This window comes from Taudactylus pleione, unplaced genomic scaffold, assembly GCF_031769625.1.
Source record: "Taudactylus pleione unplaced genomic scaffold, aTauple2 ptg000549l, whole genome shotgun sequence".
NCBI lineage: Eukaryota > Metazoa > Chordata > Amphibia > Anura > Myobatrachidae > Taudactylus > Taudactylus pleione.
The window spans coordinates 620,448-639,904 of record NW_028284951.1 but is presented as its reverse complement, the minus strand read 5'-3'; the positions used below and the strand labels follow the sequence as shown (position 1 = coordinate 639,904).

Sequence of the window (19,457 nt, the reverse complement as noted above, 5' to 3'; positions counted from 1 at the left end):
CAATTTTTTTTTTTTTATTGCTGCCCATCGCAGCGATGGGCCCCAATAAAAATAAAAAAATTGCTTTACAAGCAGCGGGCAACAATGTGGACTCATTCTCCACAGTTTTAAGGTATGTGCTGATTTTGAGTCCTGCAGCGAAGGGACTAGATCAGTTCACATACGCGTCATCTTTCACTTTCAAAAGACGAAACGGAAATAAGCAGTTCTGCTACGGACCGATTCCTGCTATCGCCGTAATAATGTGACTATGGAGCAGCAGTCAGTCCTGTGACCACAGGCCGGCCATTGCTGGACTGTGGTGAGCAGGAAGGTTAGGTACCCGGTGACAGAGCTTTGTAGTGCACCTGGCCTCCATTTTACGGCCCAGTGGTCGTGGCTGATGCTAATCACTTCTGCTTAATTTAAAAAAACCAGATCTTAAAATTGCCAATTGTAAAGTGCAACAGAATACGCTGGTCCTATATACATAACTAGTAGCCGGCCCCCTCCCCTTAGCACCTGGCATAAGGGGAGACTGAGGGGGACTCTGTCACTTTAAGCTCCCCCCTCCCTCCTCACTTTGTCTCTGCTCTCACTAGCTGTGTGCAGAACAATGAGGAAATGATGGACTGAACCACTGTGTGAATATAGGGGGATCAGACAGGTGGAGGCGTTCTCCCCCCCTGTCATAGCTTGTGTAAGTGAGAGGACACCGTGCTGCTGCGTCCCTAGTATCCCCATTGCCGGGGGCCCTGAAGAGGTAGTCAGGCCGGGGATGGGGGTACAATGAGGGGTGACCTCTGCTCAGGGCTGCAGGTGCTGCTGTGGTTTGTCCCATGTTCCCAGGGGTGGGATTGCATTTGCTTTCTGACCTGGAGCAGGATAGCAGCAGCTGAACCTGTGAGCTGCAGGGGAGGGGGCATGCTGCTGTCAGCCTAGGACGGGTCTGCACCACCCGGCTCTGCATCTCAGGTTTGTCTGGATTTCATTAGCTGCTATAGGGGCTGATAGCAAGGAGGAAAGGTAGAGACAGGTACAGTGGTAGCCCCCCTCCCATACAGGCTGATAGCAAGGAGGAGAGGTAGAGACAGGTACAGTGGTGGTAGCCCCCTCCTATAGAGGCTGATTGCAAGGAGGAAGGATAAGGTCAGGTACAGTCCTAGCCCCCCACCCCCATACATACTGATTGCATGGAGGACAGGTAGTGACAGGTACAGTGGTAGCCATTCCCCTAAAAAAAGGGCTGATTTGCATGTTGCATAGGCCGGGACAGGTACAGTGGTAGCCCCCCAGCCCACCATAGAGGCTGATTGCATGGAGGAAAGGCAGAGACAGGTACATTGGGAGGCCACCCATAGTAACTGATTGCATGGCGGAAAGGTAGGGACAGGTACAGTCATAGCCCCATAGAGGCCGACTGCATGGGGGGAGAGATGGGGCAGGTACAGTGACAGCCCCATAGAGGCCGACTGCATGGGGGGAGAGATGGGGGCAGGTACAGTGATAGCCCCATAGAGGCCGACTGCATGGGGGGAGAGATGGGGGCAGGTACAGTGATGGCTCCATAGAGGCCGACTGCATGGGGGGAGAGTTGGGGGCAGGTACAGTGATGGCCCCATAGAGGCCGACTGCATGGGGGGAGAGATTGGGGCAGGTACAGTGATAGCCCCATAGAGGCCGACTGCATGAGGTGAGAGAGAGCCCCATAGAGGCCGACTGCATGGGGTGAGAGATTGGGGCAGGTACAGTGATAACCCCATAGAGGCCAACTGCATGGGGGGAGAGATGGGGCAGGTACAGTGATAGCCCCATAGAGGCCGACTGCATGAGGTGAGAGATGGGGGCAGGTACAGCGATAGCCCCATAGAGGCCGACTGCATAGGGGGAGAGATGGGGCAGGTACAGCGATAGCCCCATAGAGGCCGACTGCATAGGGGGAGAGATAGGGCAGGTACAGTGATAGCCCCATAGAGGCCGACTGCATGGGGGTTGAGATGGGGCAGGTACAGTTATAGCCCCATAGAGGCCGACTGCATGGGGGGAGAGATGGGGGCAGGTTAAGTGATAGCCCCATAGAGGCCGACTGCATGGGGGTTGAGATGGGGCAGGTACAGTTATAGCCCCATAGAGGCCGACTGCATGGGGGGAGAGATGGGGGCAGGTACAGTTATAGCCCCATAGAGGCCGACTGCATGGGGGGGGAGATGGGGGCAGGTACAGTGATTGCCTCCATGGCGGCTGACTGCATGGGAGAAATGATGAGGGCAGATATTGTGATAGCCCCCATAGAGACAGACGGCATGGGGGATAGATGAGAACAGTACAGTGATAGCCCCCCCATAGAGGCAGACTGCATGGGGATAGATGAGGACAGGTAGTGATAGCCTCATAGAGGCAGACTGCGGGGGGAGGGGGGGGGAGTGATGAGGGCAGGTACAGTGATAGCCCCCACAGAGGCAGACTGCATGGGGAGAGATGAGGACAAGTAGTGATAGCCTCACAGAGGCTGACTGCGTGGGGGGAGATGGGGATAGGTACAATGTTATCTTCTAGCTCCATTAGCTTTATGATAAGCTGTGATGTCTCTGTCATTGTATTACTGTATGTGCTGTGCTATAGGGTGATTTCTAGAACTGCTCAGTGATCAGGACAAGAGAGATGTAAATCGGTGGAGAGAGATCCCCGGCCAATCTACCACATTCTCCAGGCCCGGAAGCAGCTGAGTGTATATTAAGGGCCCCATACATCTGCGATGGATTGCCGCCATCCTGCGATGCTGCAACCCGGCATCGCAGAAATCCAACATGTTGGATTTTCCCGATTTGACGATCACGATCAAAAAATTATCGTGATTGTCTAATCGGTGACATTTAACATGTAAAATTTCAGCGATCCTGCGACTGATCGCTGAACATCGATGGTGGGCGGTCGGCGTTTCCACCCAGAAGATTGGCATTGCTACATCGCAACAATCCGTCGCAGATGTATGGGCACCTTAATATGTCAGAGAAGAGAGTAAAAGCCCCCATACATCAGCAATCTGAAAACCACAATTGAACAATTTGAAGATTTATTGCCCGATTTTGGGATTTCTCAATCTTTCAATCTGCGCCCATACACTACAGATCTTTTTCATTGATTTGCAGATCGATTGCAGTAAACACAGATCTGCCAAAATCTCGAAAGGCTCCATCATTTTACTAGTAACTGTCTGCAAATCATGTCCATACACCATCAATCTACAGCCCCAAGCCATCTGTGAAGGCCCCCATACATCAGAGATTGATTGTAGCAATCGTGCAATTTGCAATCGATTGTGTATAAAAATCTTTCCCTTTTTCAATCGTTTGTAGCAATTCTGCAATCTGCAATCGATTGAAAAAGGGAAAGATTTTTATACACAATCGATTGCAAATTGCACGATTGCTGCAATCAATCTCTGATGTATGGGGGCCTTGACATCCAACATGTTGGACAATCTGATTTAACAATTCCAATCACTTTTTGGTTGCAATCTGCGATCTGTGAAGCCTCATACATTGCAGATTTTTATACACAATCCATTGCAAATTGCAGAATTGCCACAATCCATTGCTGATATATAGGCCCCCTTAATGTGTGCCCTTATACTAGAGGGAAGGGGGGGGGTGCAGTGTGCCCTTATACTAGAGGGAAGGGGGAAGTGCAGTGTGCCCTTATACTAGAGGGAAGGGGGGAGTGCAGTGTGCCCTTATACTAGAGGGAAGGGGGGGTGCAGTGTGCCCTTATACTAGAGGGAAGGGGGGAGTGCAGTGTGCCCTTATACTAGAGGGAAGGGGGGAGTGCAGTGTGCCCTTATACTAGAGGGAAGGGGGGAGTGCAGTGTGCCCTTATACGAGAGGGAAGGGGGGAGTGCAGTGTGCCCTTATACGAGAGGGAAGGGGGGAGTGCAGTGTGCCCTTATACGAGAGGGAAGGGGGGAGTGCAGTGTGCCCTTATACGAGAGGGAAGGGGGGAGTGCAGTGTGCCCTTATACTAGAGGGAAGGGGGGAGTGCAGTGTGCCCTTATACTAGAGGGAAGGGGGAAGTGCAGTGTGCCCTTATACTAGAGGGAAGGGGGAAGTGCAGTGTGTCCTTATACTAGAGGGAAGGGGGAAGTGCAGTGTGTCCTTATACTAGAGGGAAGGGGGAAGTGCAGTGGGTCCTTATACTAGAGGGAAGGGGGGAGTGCAGTGTATCCTTATACTGAGAGGGGAGGAGTGCAGTGTATCATTATACTGAGAAGGGGGAAGTGCAGTGTGTCCTAATACTAGAGGGAAGGGGGGAGTGCAGTGTATCATTATACTGAGAGGGGAGGAGTGCAGTGTATCATTATACTGAGAGGGGGGGGTGCAGTGTACCATTATACTGAGAGGGGGGGGGTGCAGTGTACCATTATACTGAGAGGGGGGAGTGCAGTGTATCATTATACTGAGAAGGGGGAAGTGCAGTGTGTCCTAATACTAGAGGGAAGGGGGGAGTGCAGTGTATCATTATACTGAGAGGGGAGGAGTGCAGTGTATCATTATACTGAGAGGGGGGGGTGCAGTGTACCATTATACTGAGAGGGGGGAGTGCAGTGTATCATTATACTGAGAGGGGAAAGTGCAGTGTACAGATGTCTACACCATGCTGAGGTTTCTCCTCCGCTCTAGAATGTCTCCATCATGCTGAGTTCTCTCCTCCTTTCTAGTATGGCTTCTTCATGCTGATGTCTCTTCTCCCCTCTAGGTTGGTTCCTTCTCGCTGATGCCTCTTTTCCCCTCTAGTATGGCTCCTTCATGTTGATGCCTCTTTTCCCCTCTAGTATGGCTCCTTCATGTTGATGCCTCTTTTCCCCTCTAGTATGGCTCCTTCATGTTGATGCCTCTTTTCCCTCTAGTATGGCTCCTTCATGTTGATGCCTCTTTTCCCCTTTAGCATGGCTCCTTCATGTTGATGCCTCTTTTCCCCTCTAGCATGGCTCCTTCATGTTGATGCCTTTTTTCCCCTCTAGTATGGCTCCTTCATGTTGATGCCTCTTTTCCCCTCTAGTATGGCTCCTTCATGTTAATGCCTCTTTTCCCCTCAAGTATGGCTCCTTCATGCTGATGCCTCTTTTCCCCGCATGTATGGCTCCTTCATGTTGATGCCTCTTTTCCCCTCTAGTATGGCTTCTTCATGCTGATGCCTCTTTTCCCCTCTAGTATGGCTCCTTCATGTTGATGTCTCTTCTCCCCTCTAGGTTGGCTCCTTCATGCTGATGTCTCTTCTCCCCTCTAGGTTGGCTCCTTCATGCTGATGTCTCTTCTCCCCTCTAGGTTGGCTCCTTCATGCTGATGTCTCTTCTCCCCTCTAGGTTGGCTCCTTCATGCTGATGTCTCTTCTCCCCTCTAGGTTGGCTCCTTCATGCTGATGTCTCTTCTCCCCTCTAGGTTGGCTCCTTCATGCTGATGTCTCTTCTCCCCTCTAGGTTGGCTCCTTCATGCTGATGTCTCTTCTCCCCTCTAGGTTGGCTCCTTCATGCTGATGTCTCTTCTCCCCTCTAGGTTGGCTTCTTCATGCTGATGTCTCTCTTGTTTCCCCCTGTAGAATGGCTCCTTCATGCTGATGTCTCTCTTGTTTCCCTCTGTAGAATGGCTTGCTGTCTGAAAGATGAGCTGCTCTGCTCCATCTGTCTGAGCATTTACCAGGACCCGGTGAGCTTTGGGTGTGAGCACTACTTTTGTCGTAAATGTATCACTGAGCACTGGAATCGCCAAAAGCATGGAGGTCCCTTGGATTGTCCAGAGTGCCGGAGAAGCTTTGCGGAGCCCACTCTGTCCCCCAGCCTCAAGCTCTCTAACATTGTTGAAAGATACTCAGCCTTTCCACTCGATGCCATCCTCAGTGCTCAGAGGAGCTCGTTCCCCTGCAAGGACCATGACAAGGTCAAGCTGTTCTGTCTGACGGACCGCGCCGTGGTGTGTTTCTTCTGTGATGAGCCCTCGTTGCATGAGCAGCATCAGGTGACCAATGTGGATGAAGCTTTCGAGGAGTTACAGGTGAGCATCCGGGACAGGAGGCCAGACCGACCTAGATGTTATTTGTTCTTTATGATACATTCACAAAATCCTAGGGCCAAGATTATCCCCAATGTGCACATTGTCAGACGGAGGAGTTGTATTACACAGAATCCAGGCATGTCGTTAGAGATGTACGAATATAGGTATCGCTGCTAAGGGAGTACAGCAAGTAAGCATTACGTTGATGTAGCTGTAATTGATGAAATTGAGGACATGTACTATTTTTAATACACTTTTAGGGAACGCAGCATTAGTATATAGACGTTCAGTTGTGAGGTGCCGTTCTGTCATTATAAAGGTGGCGTCTGTGTACATCTTCCCCAACTTCCATCCCAGAACCTTCTATGTTGGAAACAATTGCATTTAAACCCTCGGTTTTTTTAATATGATTATTAATTGGCGCTCACCAGTGTTCAGACATTGATACACTGCACCCCTGCTCAGTATAATAATGATACACTGCACTCCCCTTCTCAGTATAATAATGATACACTGCACTCCGCTTCTCAGTATAATAATGATACACTGCACTCCCCTTCTCAGTATAATAATGATACACTGCACTCCCCTTCTCAGTATAATAATGATACACTGCACTCCCCTTCTCAGTATAATAATGATACACTGCCTCCCCTTCTCAGTATAATAATGATACACTGCACTCCTGCTCAGTATAATAATGATACACTGCACTCCCCTTCTCAGTATAATAATGATACATTGCACCCCTGCTCAGTATAATAATGATACACTGCACTCCTCAGTATAATAATGATACACTGCACTCCTCAGTATAATAATGATACACTGTACTCCCCTGCTCAGTATAATAATTATACACTACACCCCTTCTCAGTATAATAATGATACATTGCACCCCTGCTCAGTATAATAATGATACACTGCACTCCCCTTCTCAGTATAATAATGATACACTGCACTCCCCTTCTCAGTATAATAATGATACACTGCACTCCCCTTCTCAGTATAATAATGATACACTACACCCCATCTCAGTATAATAATGATACACTACACTGCACTCCCCTTCTCAGTATAATAATGATACACTGCACCCATTCTCAGTATAATAATGATACACTGCACTACTCAGTATAATGATGCACTGGGAACGCCTACCATCTGGGGCCGGCCCCACTGACATCACAAGTGATGTCAGTGGGAGTGCTCTCGGCTCTGATAGAGCCAAAATCACTCCAGGGCTTGCGGCAACGAGACCCTACCACAAGGGTCTCGTCGCAAGCCCGATGGTCGCGATGGTCTTGACCATCGCGACCATCTTTTTGGCCGCTCGCTATAGCTGTGGGTGGTCACCCACAGCTATGCGAGCGGCCAGGAGGCCGCTCTAAAATTAGGAAGGACGGCCCTGATTCAGAGCAAGCGCTCTGTCAGAGCGTCCGGCTCTGAATCAGGGCCCAAGTACGGACGAAGGGGCTGAGTGTGGAGGAAGGGGCTGAGTGTGGAGGAAGGGTCTGGGGGCAGAGGAAGGGGCTGAGTGCAGATGAAGGGGGTGGGGGTTGAGGAACGTGAAGGGAGATGAAGGCTGGGGAAGGTGATCTACTAAGGGCTGAGGATGGTGGTGAGGGTCTGAGGCTGACAGTGTGGTAAGCCATAGTGTATTTTACTTTATTAAAAGGCCGGCATAGCTTTCAGTTAACATTATCAATCTTCACATATCATACATGCAGGGGATTTGTGTGTAGGTGCGAGGTCGGGGCTGGTGGTGAGAAGGTGGGGCCCCCAGAGACATCAGTGTACCGGGCCCCGAGATTTCTGTTGCCGGCCCTGTAGGCTGTGTTTGAAAAATGACAGTTAGGAGCTGGTTGGCTGGTACCTTATCTCCGTTCACTTTATCTGCACCCAAAGCTTAGTAAATAGACCCTCAGTATCAGGAGACTGCGTACGTCATACATCACAGAACCTCTGCTGTTGGAAGCGATGGCGCTTAGACCATTGTTTCTATGATTACTAATTGGTGCTCAGACGTTCTTGTGCCAGTTCCATGACAACGCCAGCTCTCATACATGTGTGTGTTACACATCCTTCCATTTCCCCTCTCTACTTACAGATACACGTCAGTAATCTGCTGCTCCCATAGGGGCCCGTTTATCATTTCAGATTTCCCCCGAAAGCACCCTCAAATATTCAGTATCCCCCCAGATGTGTTATGGAGAGATCACAGCAGATTTCACCGATATCTGCTCCTGTCCCTTCATGTCCACCAGCACCACAACCCCCATAGGTTTCTGCCTACCTTCTCCATCACTCTATGCAGGGGCCAGTACTTGTGCACTTCCGGTGGTATCGCGGATCCGAGGTCTGTGCCCGCAGACGCGGTATATCGGCTCAACGATGGCTTCAGACAGTGCGACGGAGCTCCTCTGCCAGAGCCAGGAAATCGCAGGTCCTGGCCCCGGCACGCCTCGGTTTTGGAGAATGGTTCCCGCCCGTCATCGCCCATTTCCCGTCCTCGAGGCCTCAGTCTGAGAATCAGGCTGCGGCGTCCAAGGCACTGCGACTGGGGTCACAGTGGCTTCCCATCACTTGCGCACTGGGGACCCCGGTGCCTGCGCAGCCCACCCTCCATCGGACTTATACGCAAACTATTAAGTTTGCAACACTTGGGGGGGTTATCGCACCCTGCCCTGACGGCACCTATCGGCCTAACACTCCCGCCTCTCCACAGTATCACCCATCTCTCTGATGTCCTGCTGGGACAGAGTTGGTCTTTGCTTTCAGCCGATTGACTTGTCTTGCATCTGTGGGTTTTATGTCTGCGACACCTCCCCTTAATCAGTGACATCACCTTGGTAGAGCCGCCATTGGCGCATTCACCAGACACAGGCGCCATAGGATAGAGCCCACCGTCTGCTCTGCTCTTTACTCCCCAAACTCAGGGATTCTGTCCCATCTCTTATTCAGAGGTCAGGCAGCCCTGGACGTCTACATCTACATCAACCCGGGGCATTGTACAGGAGACCAACATACAAACTCCACACAGATGGGGAACCAGGGCATGCACAGGAAACCAACATACAAACTCCACACAGATGGGGCCCAGGTCACATTACATGTGCCACTATATTAGAATTTCCTCATCACCCCCCAGGGCTGCCCATAAGGAATGTCAGCTGAGTAGGGACAGGATAGAGAGACCCCTGGGAAGGTATGTCCTGCCTCCCCTGGTGTCTGATACCTAGTGCAGCTTCCTCTCAACGCGCCCCAGGAATTCCTTTCTCCCACAACTATACTGGGAGCGGATCATGTAGGCCAGGGCCTGCCCGTCTGGGAATGAGTTTGGTGCCCTCTGCTGGTCACAGATGTAATAGTAGTGATGTAACCCCTTGTAGAGAAGATTCTCCTTACATTGGAACTTATTTTCTGTGCTGGGGCTGATGTGTAACGTTATACTGTGCTGTAGTGTTTGGGCCTCGCCCCATCTCTAATGTCTGAGTAACTTTATTCTTGGGGAAAAGCCAGTGAAACAAAAGCCTGTCAGAGGCTGCTGCAACAATGATGGATGGGGCGGCCCTCACACCGCCTGGAAGCCCTCACACCGCCTGGAACTATAGCTTAGTGTGGGAAGGGACCTGCACACTTCAGCTGGGTACACACTGTGCCGATTAGACCCGCGGACGCAGCGGCCGATCAGGTGAGCTATACAGACTTACTGATTGGCTGCTAAATATGTATTCTCTGACGTCACAACTGGGCAGGCATTTGGATTTGCCGGCCCAGCTGAGATGTCAATCACCGGCGTTCCCTGCAGCGAGTGTACGGGCGCTCGGCTAACAGCCCATACATACAGCCTGATATATATCTCGCTGTATGTATGGGCCGCAGAGCAAATGCACTATGTCTGTGAATAACGTCGTTCATAGACATACCGGGGGTACACACCCGCCGACGCGCTCGCGATATATATCGCCCAGTGTGTACCCAGCTTTATATATGGAACACTTTTTTTTTGCCACGCGCTGGGATTATTTATTTACCATTATCCGCATCTCTGCCGTGTCACATAGCTTACAACACGCCCTCCGGGCACGGATATGGCATAGCCAGGAGAAACGTGCCAGTAACGTGAGGTATGCAGTATTGATGCCTGCATATAATGTCATCATTCACATGGTTAAAATGTCTACATCATTAATATCTACACCTGCAGAATGCCGACATCTCCAGGAGGGTTAGGGTCAGAATCAGAAGTAATCTACGGTGTCGACATACTGACTGTTGTCATACAGGCAATGTGCGACCATATTGATTTTCACATGGCAACCTGATGAATGTAGGAAATACATATTTTTATTTTTTTTTAAATATCTTTGAGTTTTTCGCGGAAATACATTTTTTTTATATATATATATATATATATATATATATATATATATATACAGTGTAATAAATAAGAGCTGGGAGCAGTGTGCAGGCGGGTGTGCACATGCTGCAGTGTCTCCATAGGTCACGGCCAGGGCGCGCCTGAGCCTCCCTGTAGAGCCAAGCACTGCCCGGGCCAGCAGTACAGGTAAAGTCAGCTCTGACTGCATTGACATCGCGGCACACTTGACAACCTCTCGCGGCACACTAGTGTGCCACGGCACAGTGGTTGAAAAATGGGCCTAGCAGTGTGCCCCGCCGCGATTACTCCCTCTAGCTGTCGTCCCTGTAGATTCTACACTGTAAAGCCCCTCCCCTCTCTCCAGACCACGTAGCTGTAACCAAACCATTCATGTGCGAGCTATCGCCTACATAGGCATTTAATGGGTGCAGGGTGTGCGGTACACACGGGCACCTGGGTCCAGGGGGCCTCACACCGCACACTCTGCACCCATACATTATACTTGCCTCTCTGGAGTCTGATGCCAGCGCTGCATAAATCACTGGGAACGTGGCGAGGGCTCCATGTTCCCGGAGACCTGTGCATGCTCAGTATAGCTATCACCAGGAATGTGGGGTGTGGGCTCCATGTTCCTGGAGACCTGTGCATGCGCAGTATAGCTATCACCAGGAACGTGGCGTGGGCTCCATGTTCCCGGAGACCTGTGCTTGCTCAGTATAGCTATAACCAGGAATGTGGCGTGGGTTCCATGTTCCCGGAGACCTGTGTATGCTCAGTATAGCTATAACCAGGAATGTGGTGTGGGCTCCATGTTCCCGGAGACCTGTGCATGCTCAGTATAGCTATAACCAGGAATGTGGCGTGGGCTCCATGTTCCCGGAGACCTGTGCATGCGCAGTATAGCTATAACCAGGAATGTGGCGTGGACTCCATGTTCCCGTAGACCTGTGCATGCTCAGTATAGCTATAACCAGGAATGTGGCGTGGGCTCCATGTTCCCGGAGACCTGTGCATGCGCAGTATAGCTATCACCAGGAATGAGGGGTGGGGTGGAGCCACTATGAGGTAATTGCGGTGACTCACACACACACACACACACACACGTCGGACATGGCTGCACCCTCCAGGGCTCTCCCGGAGGGGGGCTTTTGAGAAGTTTGCAAGTATGTCCCTACTCTGGGCCTCTGTGTTCTCGCCCATCTTCCACTGGGAGTTACTGCTCCCTATTTCTATTGTTGCACTAGCTTTGCCCGTGGTAGCAGCAGCGCCTTCACCCACCACTCACACCAATATCACTGTGTGCCCTGGGCACAGACTGCTATGTAGCCTATCCTATGCAAGTGACCGCGGGCCCAAAGCACCTCACCCCCCCAAGAGAATAATTTGCCTTTCCCATACAGCACAATACGCTTACTGGCCTGTAGATGTCGCCAGAACTCCTGCATGGATAGTAAAGACTTATCTAATGAGTAAAAGTGCCCTTGTAATGTAGGGGTAATTTTACTCATTAGATAAGTGCTTACTATCCATGCAGGAGTCCTGGCGACATCTACAGGCCAGTAAGCGTATTGTGCTGTATGGGAAAGGCAAATTATTCTCTCTCTTTTTCTTTCCGCCTAGTGGGTCACAGTGTAATATGTGTTCTTGAAGAATCTTCTGGGTGGCACTGCAATGTGTGATCTGACATTATAGTGAGTGGCAATGTAATATGTCTTCTCTAAGGATCTAGTGGGTGGCAGTGTAATGTGTGATCTCTAAGGATCTAGTGGGTGGCAGTGTAATAGGTCTTCTCTAAGGATCTAGTGGGTGGCAGTGTAATAGGTATTTTCCAAGAATCTAGTGGGTGGCAGTGTAATAGGTCTTCTCTAAGGATCTAGTGGGTGGCAGCGTAATGTGTGATCTCTAAGGATCTAGTGGGTGGCAGTGTAATAGGTCTTTTCCAAGAATCTAGTGGGTGGCAGTGTAATAGGTCTTCTCTAAGGATCTAGTGGGTGGCAGTGTAATGTGTGATCTCTAAGGATCTAGTGGGTGGCAGTGTAATAGGTCTTCTCTAAGGATCTAGTGGGTGGCAGTGTAATAGGTATTTTCCAAGAATCTAGTGGGTGGCAGTGTAATAGGTCTTCTCTAAGGATCTAGTGGGTGGCAGCGTAATGTGTGATCTCTAAGGATCTAGTGGGTGGCAGTGTAATAGGTCTTTTCCAAGAATCTAGTGGGTGGCAGTGTAATAGGTCTTCTCTAAGGATCTAGTGGGTGGCAGTGTAATGTGTGATCTCTAAGGATCTAGTGGGTGGCAGTGTAATAGGTCTTTTCTAAGGATCTAGTGGGTGGCAGTATAATATGTCTTCTCTAAGGATCTAGTGGGTGGCAGTATAATATGTCTTCTCTAAGGATCTAGTGGGTGGCAGTGTAATTTGTGATCACTAAGGATCTAGTGGATGGCACTATAGAACCAGTTGATTACCTGACAGATCTCTTTTCACCTTAGAGGGAACTGAAGGATCAGCTGCAGGCGTTGCAGGAGAGCGCGCAGGGGCATACAGAAGCTCTGCAGTTGCTGAAGCGCCAGTTGGCAGAGACCAAGGTGAGAAAACTCTGCTCATTTAAAGCCATGAATAAAGTCCAGGTGTTAGAGTTTGTTTGTACAGATCGTGACCATAGTTAGAGGGTGGAAGGGGTAGTATGGGGTGCTGGCATTCATCCATCGGCTGTGTAATGCAGGGCAGATAAGTGAAAGAGGGAGACGGCTTTTGGTCACCAGGATTAGGGTAGGAAGGCGAAATGGGTCACCATTCTAGTTCCATACGCCCCAATGTAATCCATGGCACTTTATCAATAAACATTACAGTAAGGGCAGTTTCCATTTCTGTACCGTACTCTGTCCCTTTAAATAGTTTGACTATTTATTCGGTATAGTGATAGCATGAAGGGGCGCTTGCTCTTCTGTATAGTGATAGCATGAAGGGGCGCTTGCTCTTCTGTATAGTGACAGCATGAAGGGGTGCTTGCTCTTCTGTATAGTGACAGCATGAAGGGGCGCTTGCTCTTCTGTATAGTGACAGCATGAAGGGGCGCTTGCTCTTCTGTATAGTGACAGCATGAAGGGGCGCTTGCTCTTCCGTATAGTGACAGCATGAAGGGGCGCTTGCTCTTCCGTATAGTGACAGCATGAAGGGGCGCTTGCTCTTCTGTATAGTGATAGCATGAAGGGGCGCTTGCTCTTCTGTATAGTGACAGCATGAAGGGGCGCTTGCTCTTCTGTATAGTGACAGCATGAAGGGGCGCTTGCTCTTCCGTATAGTGACAGCATGAAGGGGCGCTTGCTCTTCTGTATAGTGATAGCATGAAGGGGCGCTTGCTCTTCTGTATAGTGACAGCATGAAGGGGCGCTTGCTCTTCTGTATAGTGACAGCATGAAGGGGCGCTTGCTCTTCTGTATAGTGACAGCATGAAGGGGCGCTTGCTCTTCTGTATAGTGACAGCATGAAGGGGCGCTTGCTCTTCTGTATAGTGACAGCATGAAGGGGCGCTTGCTCTTCTGTATAGTGACAGCATGAAGGGGCGCTTGCTCTTCTGTATAGTGACAGCATGAAGGGGCGCTTGCTCTTCTGTATAGTGACAGCATGAAGGGGCGCTTGCTCTTCTGTATAGTGACAGCATGAAGGGGCGCTTGCTCTTCTGTATAGTGACAGCATGAAGGGGCGCTTGCTCTTCTGTATAGTGACAGCATGAAGGGGCGCTTGCTCTTCTGTATAGTGACAGCATGAAGGGGCGCTTGCTCTTCTGTATAGTGACAGCATGAAGGGGCGCTTGCTCTTCTGTATAGTGACAGCATGAAGGGGCGCTTGCTCTTCTGTATAGTGACAGCATGAAGGGGCGCTTGCCACTACTTCTGCAAATGTCGCCCATGAAGAAAACGCTCACACATTACTCTTTTGGGGCTGTTGAAATGAGTCCAATAAGTCAGAGAGAATGTATGAAGTGGTCTCCGGGACCGTGTGTGATCGATCGTCTTGTTCAGTCCTCAGCAAAGAGCCTGCGCGCTACCATCAGTGAGGCCTTCGAGCGGCTCCACCGGTTGCTGCGCGAGCGCCAGAAGTCCATGTTGGAGGAGTTGGAGTCCGATACGGCCCGGACCTTCACGGACATCGAGCACAAAGTACAGCGATACAGCCAGCAGCTGCGGAAGGTGCAGGAAGGCGTGCAGATCCTGCAGGAACGTCTGGCCGAAAGCGACAAACACGTGTTCCTGGCTGGGGTCTCCTCGCTGTCCGAGAGGTAGCTGGGGGGGGCGGGGGTAGTGTGTATGGGACTCCGGCTTTTATATTAGAGCACAAATCCTTTATATACTGGTATGGAAGTGTCTGTGTAGCCAACCACATGGGAAGAAATGACCCTTGTGCCTCGGCTCCAGCTGGGGCACAGGGACCAAACGCCTGCATGGTGGGGATCGATTATTAATGTCTGACGCTTATCGATTGGTCCAGAGCAGTCTTTGGTCTATCAGTCAGATGAAGTGGAAAAGTCTTTATTGGATTATTATTGGTAGAGACCTATAGGGTTCCTGACTGCACTGCAACAGGGCATCACAGAATATTGTAACCTTTCAGTGTCCGATGATCTAGCTCCCCCAACTCTCTGTCACCAGGTTAAAGGGAAAGATTCATGAGACCAACCTGACGTATGAAGATTTCCCCACCTCCAAGTACATGGGTCCCTTACAATACACCATATGGAAAACCCTCTTCCAAGACATCCACCCCGGTAAGTCGCTCTTCGCTGTCTATCGATTGCCTGAAATGTACTTCGGTGAATTACGCACCTGTCGGGGGCTGTTCGGGGAGCGCTGGTTATTTATGTTTTTGTTGAACTTTGCTGTGTACTGGGAAATCAAGTACTTGCAATGTACATTTACTAATTCACTAACATGTTCAATATTTAGCTCAACAACACTTCTGATTATAGTCCTAGGTAGAAACCGTCAGATGTTAACTCTTAAAAGGGGTCTGTGCACTAAGCCTTGGAGAGAGGTAAAGTGGTCGGAGATAAAGTACCAACCAATCGGCTCCTACCTGTCACTTTACAGGCTGTATTTAAAAAATGACAGGAGCTGATTGGTTGGTACTTTATTTCCGTCCACTTTGTCTCTAAAGGTGCCCATCCACTAGCCCAGGCCTGGCCAACCTGTGGCTCTCCAGCTGTTGTCAAACTACAAGTCCCAGCATGCCTCGCCACAGTTTTGCTATTATGGAATGGTTAAACTCTGGCAAGGCATGCTGGGACTTGTAGTTTCACAACAGCTGGAGAGCCACAGGTTGGCCAGGCCTGCACTAGCCGATTACACTGTACGATTGCACGATTACGACATCGTAATCGTGCAATCGGCCACAAATCGTGCACCAAATGTCGGAAACGACCAGCGATGCGCGCTCCCGCTGGTCGTTTCCGACATCAATCATCGGCCGAACATGCAGTCCAATCTGACGATAACGATTGATGATTGATGTGCCTACACTGAACGATTAATCGTTCAGTGTAGGCACTGCACCCCCTAGGGGAACGACGTTACGATTACGATGTCTTAATCGTACCGTCTTCCCCTGGTCTGCTAGTGGATGGGCACCTTTAGGCTTGTACATAGACCCCAAAATCACTTTCGTACCTCAGTTGGAGAACTTTGGTGCTTGAGTCACACTTAGTTACTTATCTAGTGTCTGTTCCTTTTTCAGTGCCTGCAGCCTTGACCCTTGACCCGGTCACCGCCCACCAGCGCCTCATCCTCTCAGATGACTGCACTATTGTGGCCTATGGCAATCTGCATCCTCAGCCCCTGCAGGACTCCCCAAAGCGGTTTGATGTGGAGGTGTCGGTGTTGGGGTCGCAGGTCTTTGACGGAGGGGTGCATTACTGGGAGGTGGTGGTCTCCGATAAAACGCAGTGGATGATAGGACTGGCCCATGAAGCCGTTAGCCGGAAAGGAAGCATCCAAATCCAGCCGGGCCGAGGCTTTTACTGCATAGTGATGCACGACGGGAACCAGTACAGTGCCTGCACGGAGCCCTGGACACGACTGAACGTCAAGAGCAAATTAGAGAAAGTCGGGGTCTATCTGGACTATGATAAGGGGCTCCTCATCTTCTACAATGCAGAAGATATGTCGTGGCTTTATACCTTCCGCGAAAAGTTCCCGGGGAAACTGTGCTCTTATTTCAGTCCGGGACAGAGCCACGCGAATGGCAAGAATGTACAGCCGCTGCGTATCAACACCGTGCGTATATAGCGGCCCATCTAACTGACCCATTATACACCGGATGGCACCAGTGCGGAGGGAACTCTACCCTGGCGCTGGGCGATCAGAATGTACCGCACCGTCACCACCGGAATGGGAAATGAAAATATTCCGGACACGAATTAAATGAATGTCTCCCACTTCAGTTCTATTTCTCCTCCCATAACTATTACCTTAATGAACAACATTCCCCCAATTCCAGAGCGGGTTGGGAACAAATACAATTATAATTCCATCTGGGGTCGGACAGCCGATCACTGGTATAAGCCTCCGTTAATAATTATTAGTCACAATGATAGATCTTGGGGACAGAATGGAAGTTGAATCTGTCTGTTATCTTTTTTTCGGGAGGTTCCGTCCTTCCATATATGACTGCAGTGTCTATATGAGAGTTGTGGGGAAAATAAGGGCTCCGCTCCCATTTGTCTCACTTATTGGAGACGCTCTTCGTCAGGTTACATACACTATTGGTGGTTGTGCCTGTGCTCTTGTACCTCATTGCCACCCATTACACTGTAGACTGTGGAGGGCCGACTGTCTCGTCTCGTACATCTCAGGATCTGAATCCTCACACACTGGGACCAGCACTTCTCACTGCTCCGAGACTCCAGGTCATCTCTCCTCGCCTGGCCAGGCAAATGTCATTGTCCAGTGACAGCAGCCTCCCCGGGCCTCCCCGGGCTCAGAGCGAGCCTGCGGCCTCCTTGTCGATGCCTCGATGACCTGGCCTTAGTGTGTACGCAGCAGACTGACATCTCTGCTGGTTGTGGTCTCCTTTCCTCTACGTTTAGTAGGTAAACCAGCTGCCTTACCGCTGATCAATGTAAAATAATGCTTTAGAGGTTTATGTTGGAGATATTAATAATTTCGTATGTGAAATTATACCGATTGTAAGAGGAAGATTCATATGCTTTTATCTATCTATGTTGCAAATCTACAAATGATTTACATGTTGACCATTTCGTCCAGGTATTCTATTTCACAACCATGTAAACTGCTGATAAGGACTCTGGGCTTATTTTCTAACCTGCCCCATCAGAATGTATTATTTTTTTGTACATTATGCAATAGACTGAGAATGGCTGCCTATATTGACATAACATCACACTGCATACACACGGACAATAGCCGGAGGCTGACATTATGGAGATAAATATTATCTGTATGCTGACTGTGATATATCGGCTGGGTGGTACAATACCTGCAATACAAATCCCAGATACCTGAGGATGGAGAAATCGGCTTTGGATTAAAGCAAGTTTATGGGATTTTACTACTACTAACTATGTTGTGTCGGTTTTAATTCCCGCTTTAATAATGTGGCCTCTCGCTGTGTGGTGCCCTTTTCCAGCTTGTGTACAGGCAGATGTAGATAGTGCCCCCTATGGGTAATATTGAACAAGTTTGTGTGTACGTGCGTGGGCAGGCACCCGTCCTGAGATCGGCCTGAAGGGACATATATAGATAGGGAAAGGCCTTCGGGACTTGCTGAGAAGCTTATAGTCCTCGCAAAATAATTGGAGGCTGTTTATTACCGTGCCAGATGCTAGGGGTTATGTAGTGCTGGATGGGGGCTGTGACCACATAGAGGGAGTAGAGACTGAGGAACCTCAAGCTTGGAGTGTCAGAGGAGGGGAGTAATATGGGAAACTAAAATAATCATCTGCTAAGCCATTCTGTTTGTCTGGAACCCCCAAGTTTGCTGCCAGTTACCGGAACACGTGGCAATAGAACGGCCTATATTAATCAGCCAGGCTGGGCGTTAGAGAGCGGCCTTCGTGTTCTTGTAGGAAGGCTTCCCTACTCACAGAATGGAGGAGGCTCGGACACCTGTCATCAGCGTACAGACATTGTGCTAGGAGGAAGGGTTGGGATGTGTCAGCCAAGTTCACGGAATTAGGAAGACCTATTACATCTTTGTACCGAGGGGTACAGTTTAGGGGATGGGTACAACAATGACGCATCCCACTGCCCTTCCCCTAATAATGATAGGTGTGTCAGTCCCTGAACTGATTTCTTATCATACAGATCACAGGTAACACCTCACCCTGAGTACTGTGTATAGGAAGAGGTATTAGTAGCAGGAAGAGGGGTATTATATTACCGCTATATATGACACTGGTGACATCTCACCCCGAGTACTGTGTATAGGAAGAGATATTACCAGCAGGAAGAGGGAAGTTATATTACCACTATATATGACACTGGTAACAACTCCTCCCGAGTACTGTGTATAGGAAGAGGGGTATTATATTACCACTATATAGGACACTGGTAACACCTGACCCGAGTACTGTGTATAGGAAGAGGGGTATTATAGTACCACTATATAGGGCACTGGTAACACCTCACCCCGAGTACTGTGTATAGGAAGAGGGGTATTATAGTACCACTATATAGGGCACTGGTAACACCTCACCCCGAGTACTGTGTATAGTAAGAGGTATTAGCAGCAGGAAGAGGGAGGTTATATTACCACTATATAGGACACTGGTAACACCTCACCCCGAGTACTGTGTATAGGAAGCGGTATTAGTAGCAGGTAGAGGGAGGTTATATTACTACTATATAGGACACTGGTAACACCTCACCCCGAGTACTGTGTATAGGAAGAGGTATTAGTAGCAGGAAGAGGGAGGTTATATTACTACTATATAGGACACTGGTAACATCTCACCCCGAGTACTGTGTATAGGAAGAGGGAGGTTATATTACCACTATATAGGACACTGGTAACACCTCACCCCGTGTACTGTGTATAGGA

At 49.6% G+C, this 19,457-nt stretch overlaps 1 protein-coding gene across 2 annotated transcripts; it reads left to right on the top strand.

Annotated features, from left to right (window-relative positions):
• The first annotated feature begins 597 nt into the window (after positions 1–597).
• On the top strand, positions 598–17,359 carry ERMAP (erythroblast membrane associated protein (Scianna blood group)). Of its 2 annotated transcripts, none has more exons than XM_088451479.1 (6): positions 598–679; positions 5,615–6,023; positions 12,893–12,988; positions 14,426–14,682; positions 15,053–15,168; positions 16,134–17,359. In XM_088451479.1, the coding sequence occupies exons 2-6, from the start codon at positions 5,616–5,618 to the stop codon at positions 16,682–16,684; spliced, it is 1,428 nt and encodes a 475-aa protein (XP_088307605.1). In that variant the 5' UTR covers positions 598–679; position 5,615; the 3' UTR covers positions 16,685–17,359. The 2 variants fall into 2 exon arrangements, with proteins under 2 accessions (XP_088307605.1, XP_088307604.1); XM_088451478.1 differs by lacking the exon at positions 598–679 and adding an exon at positions 767–954.
• Positions 17,360–19,457: the final 2,098 nt, after the last annotated feature.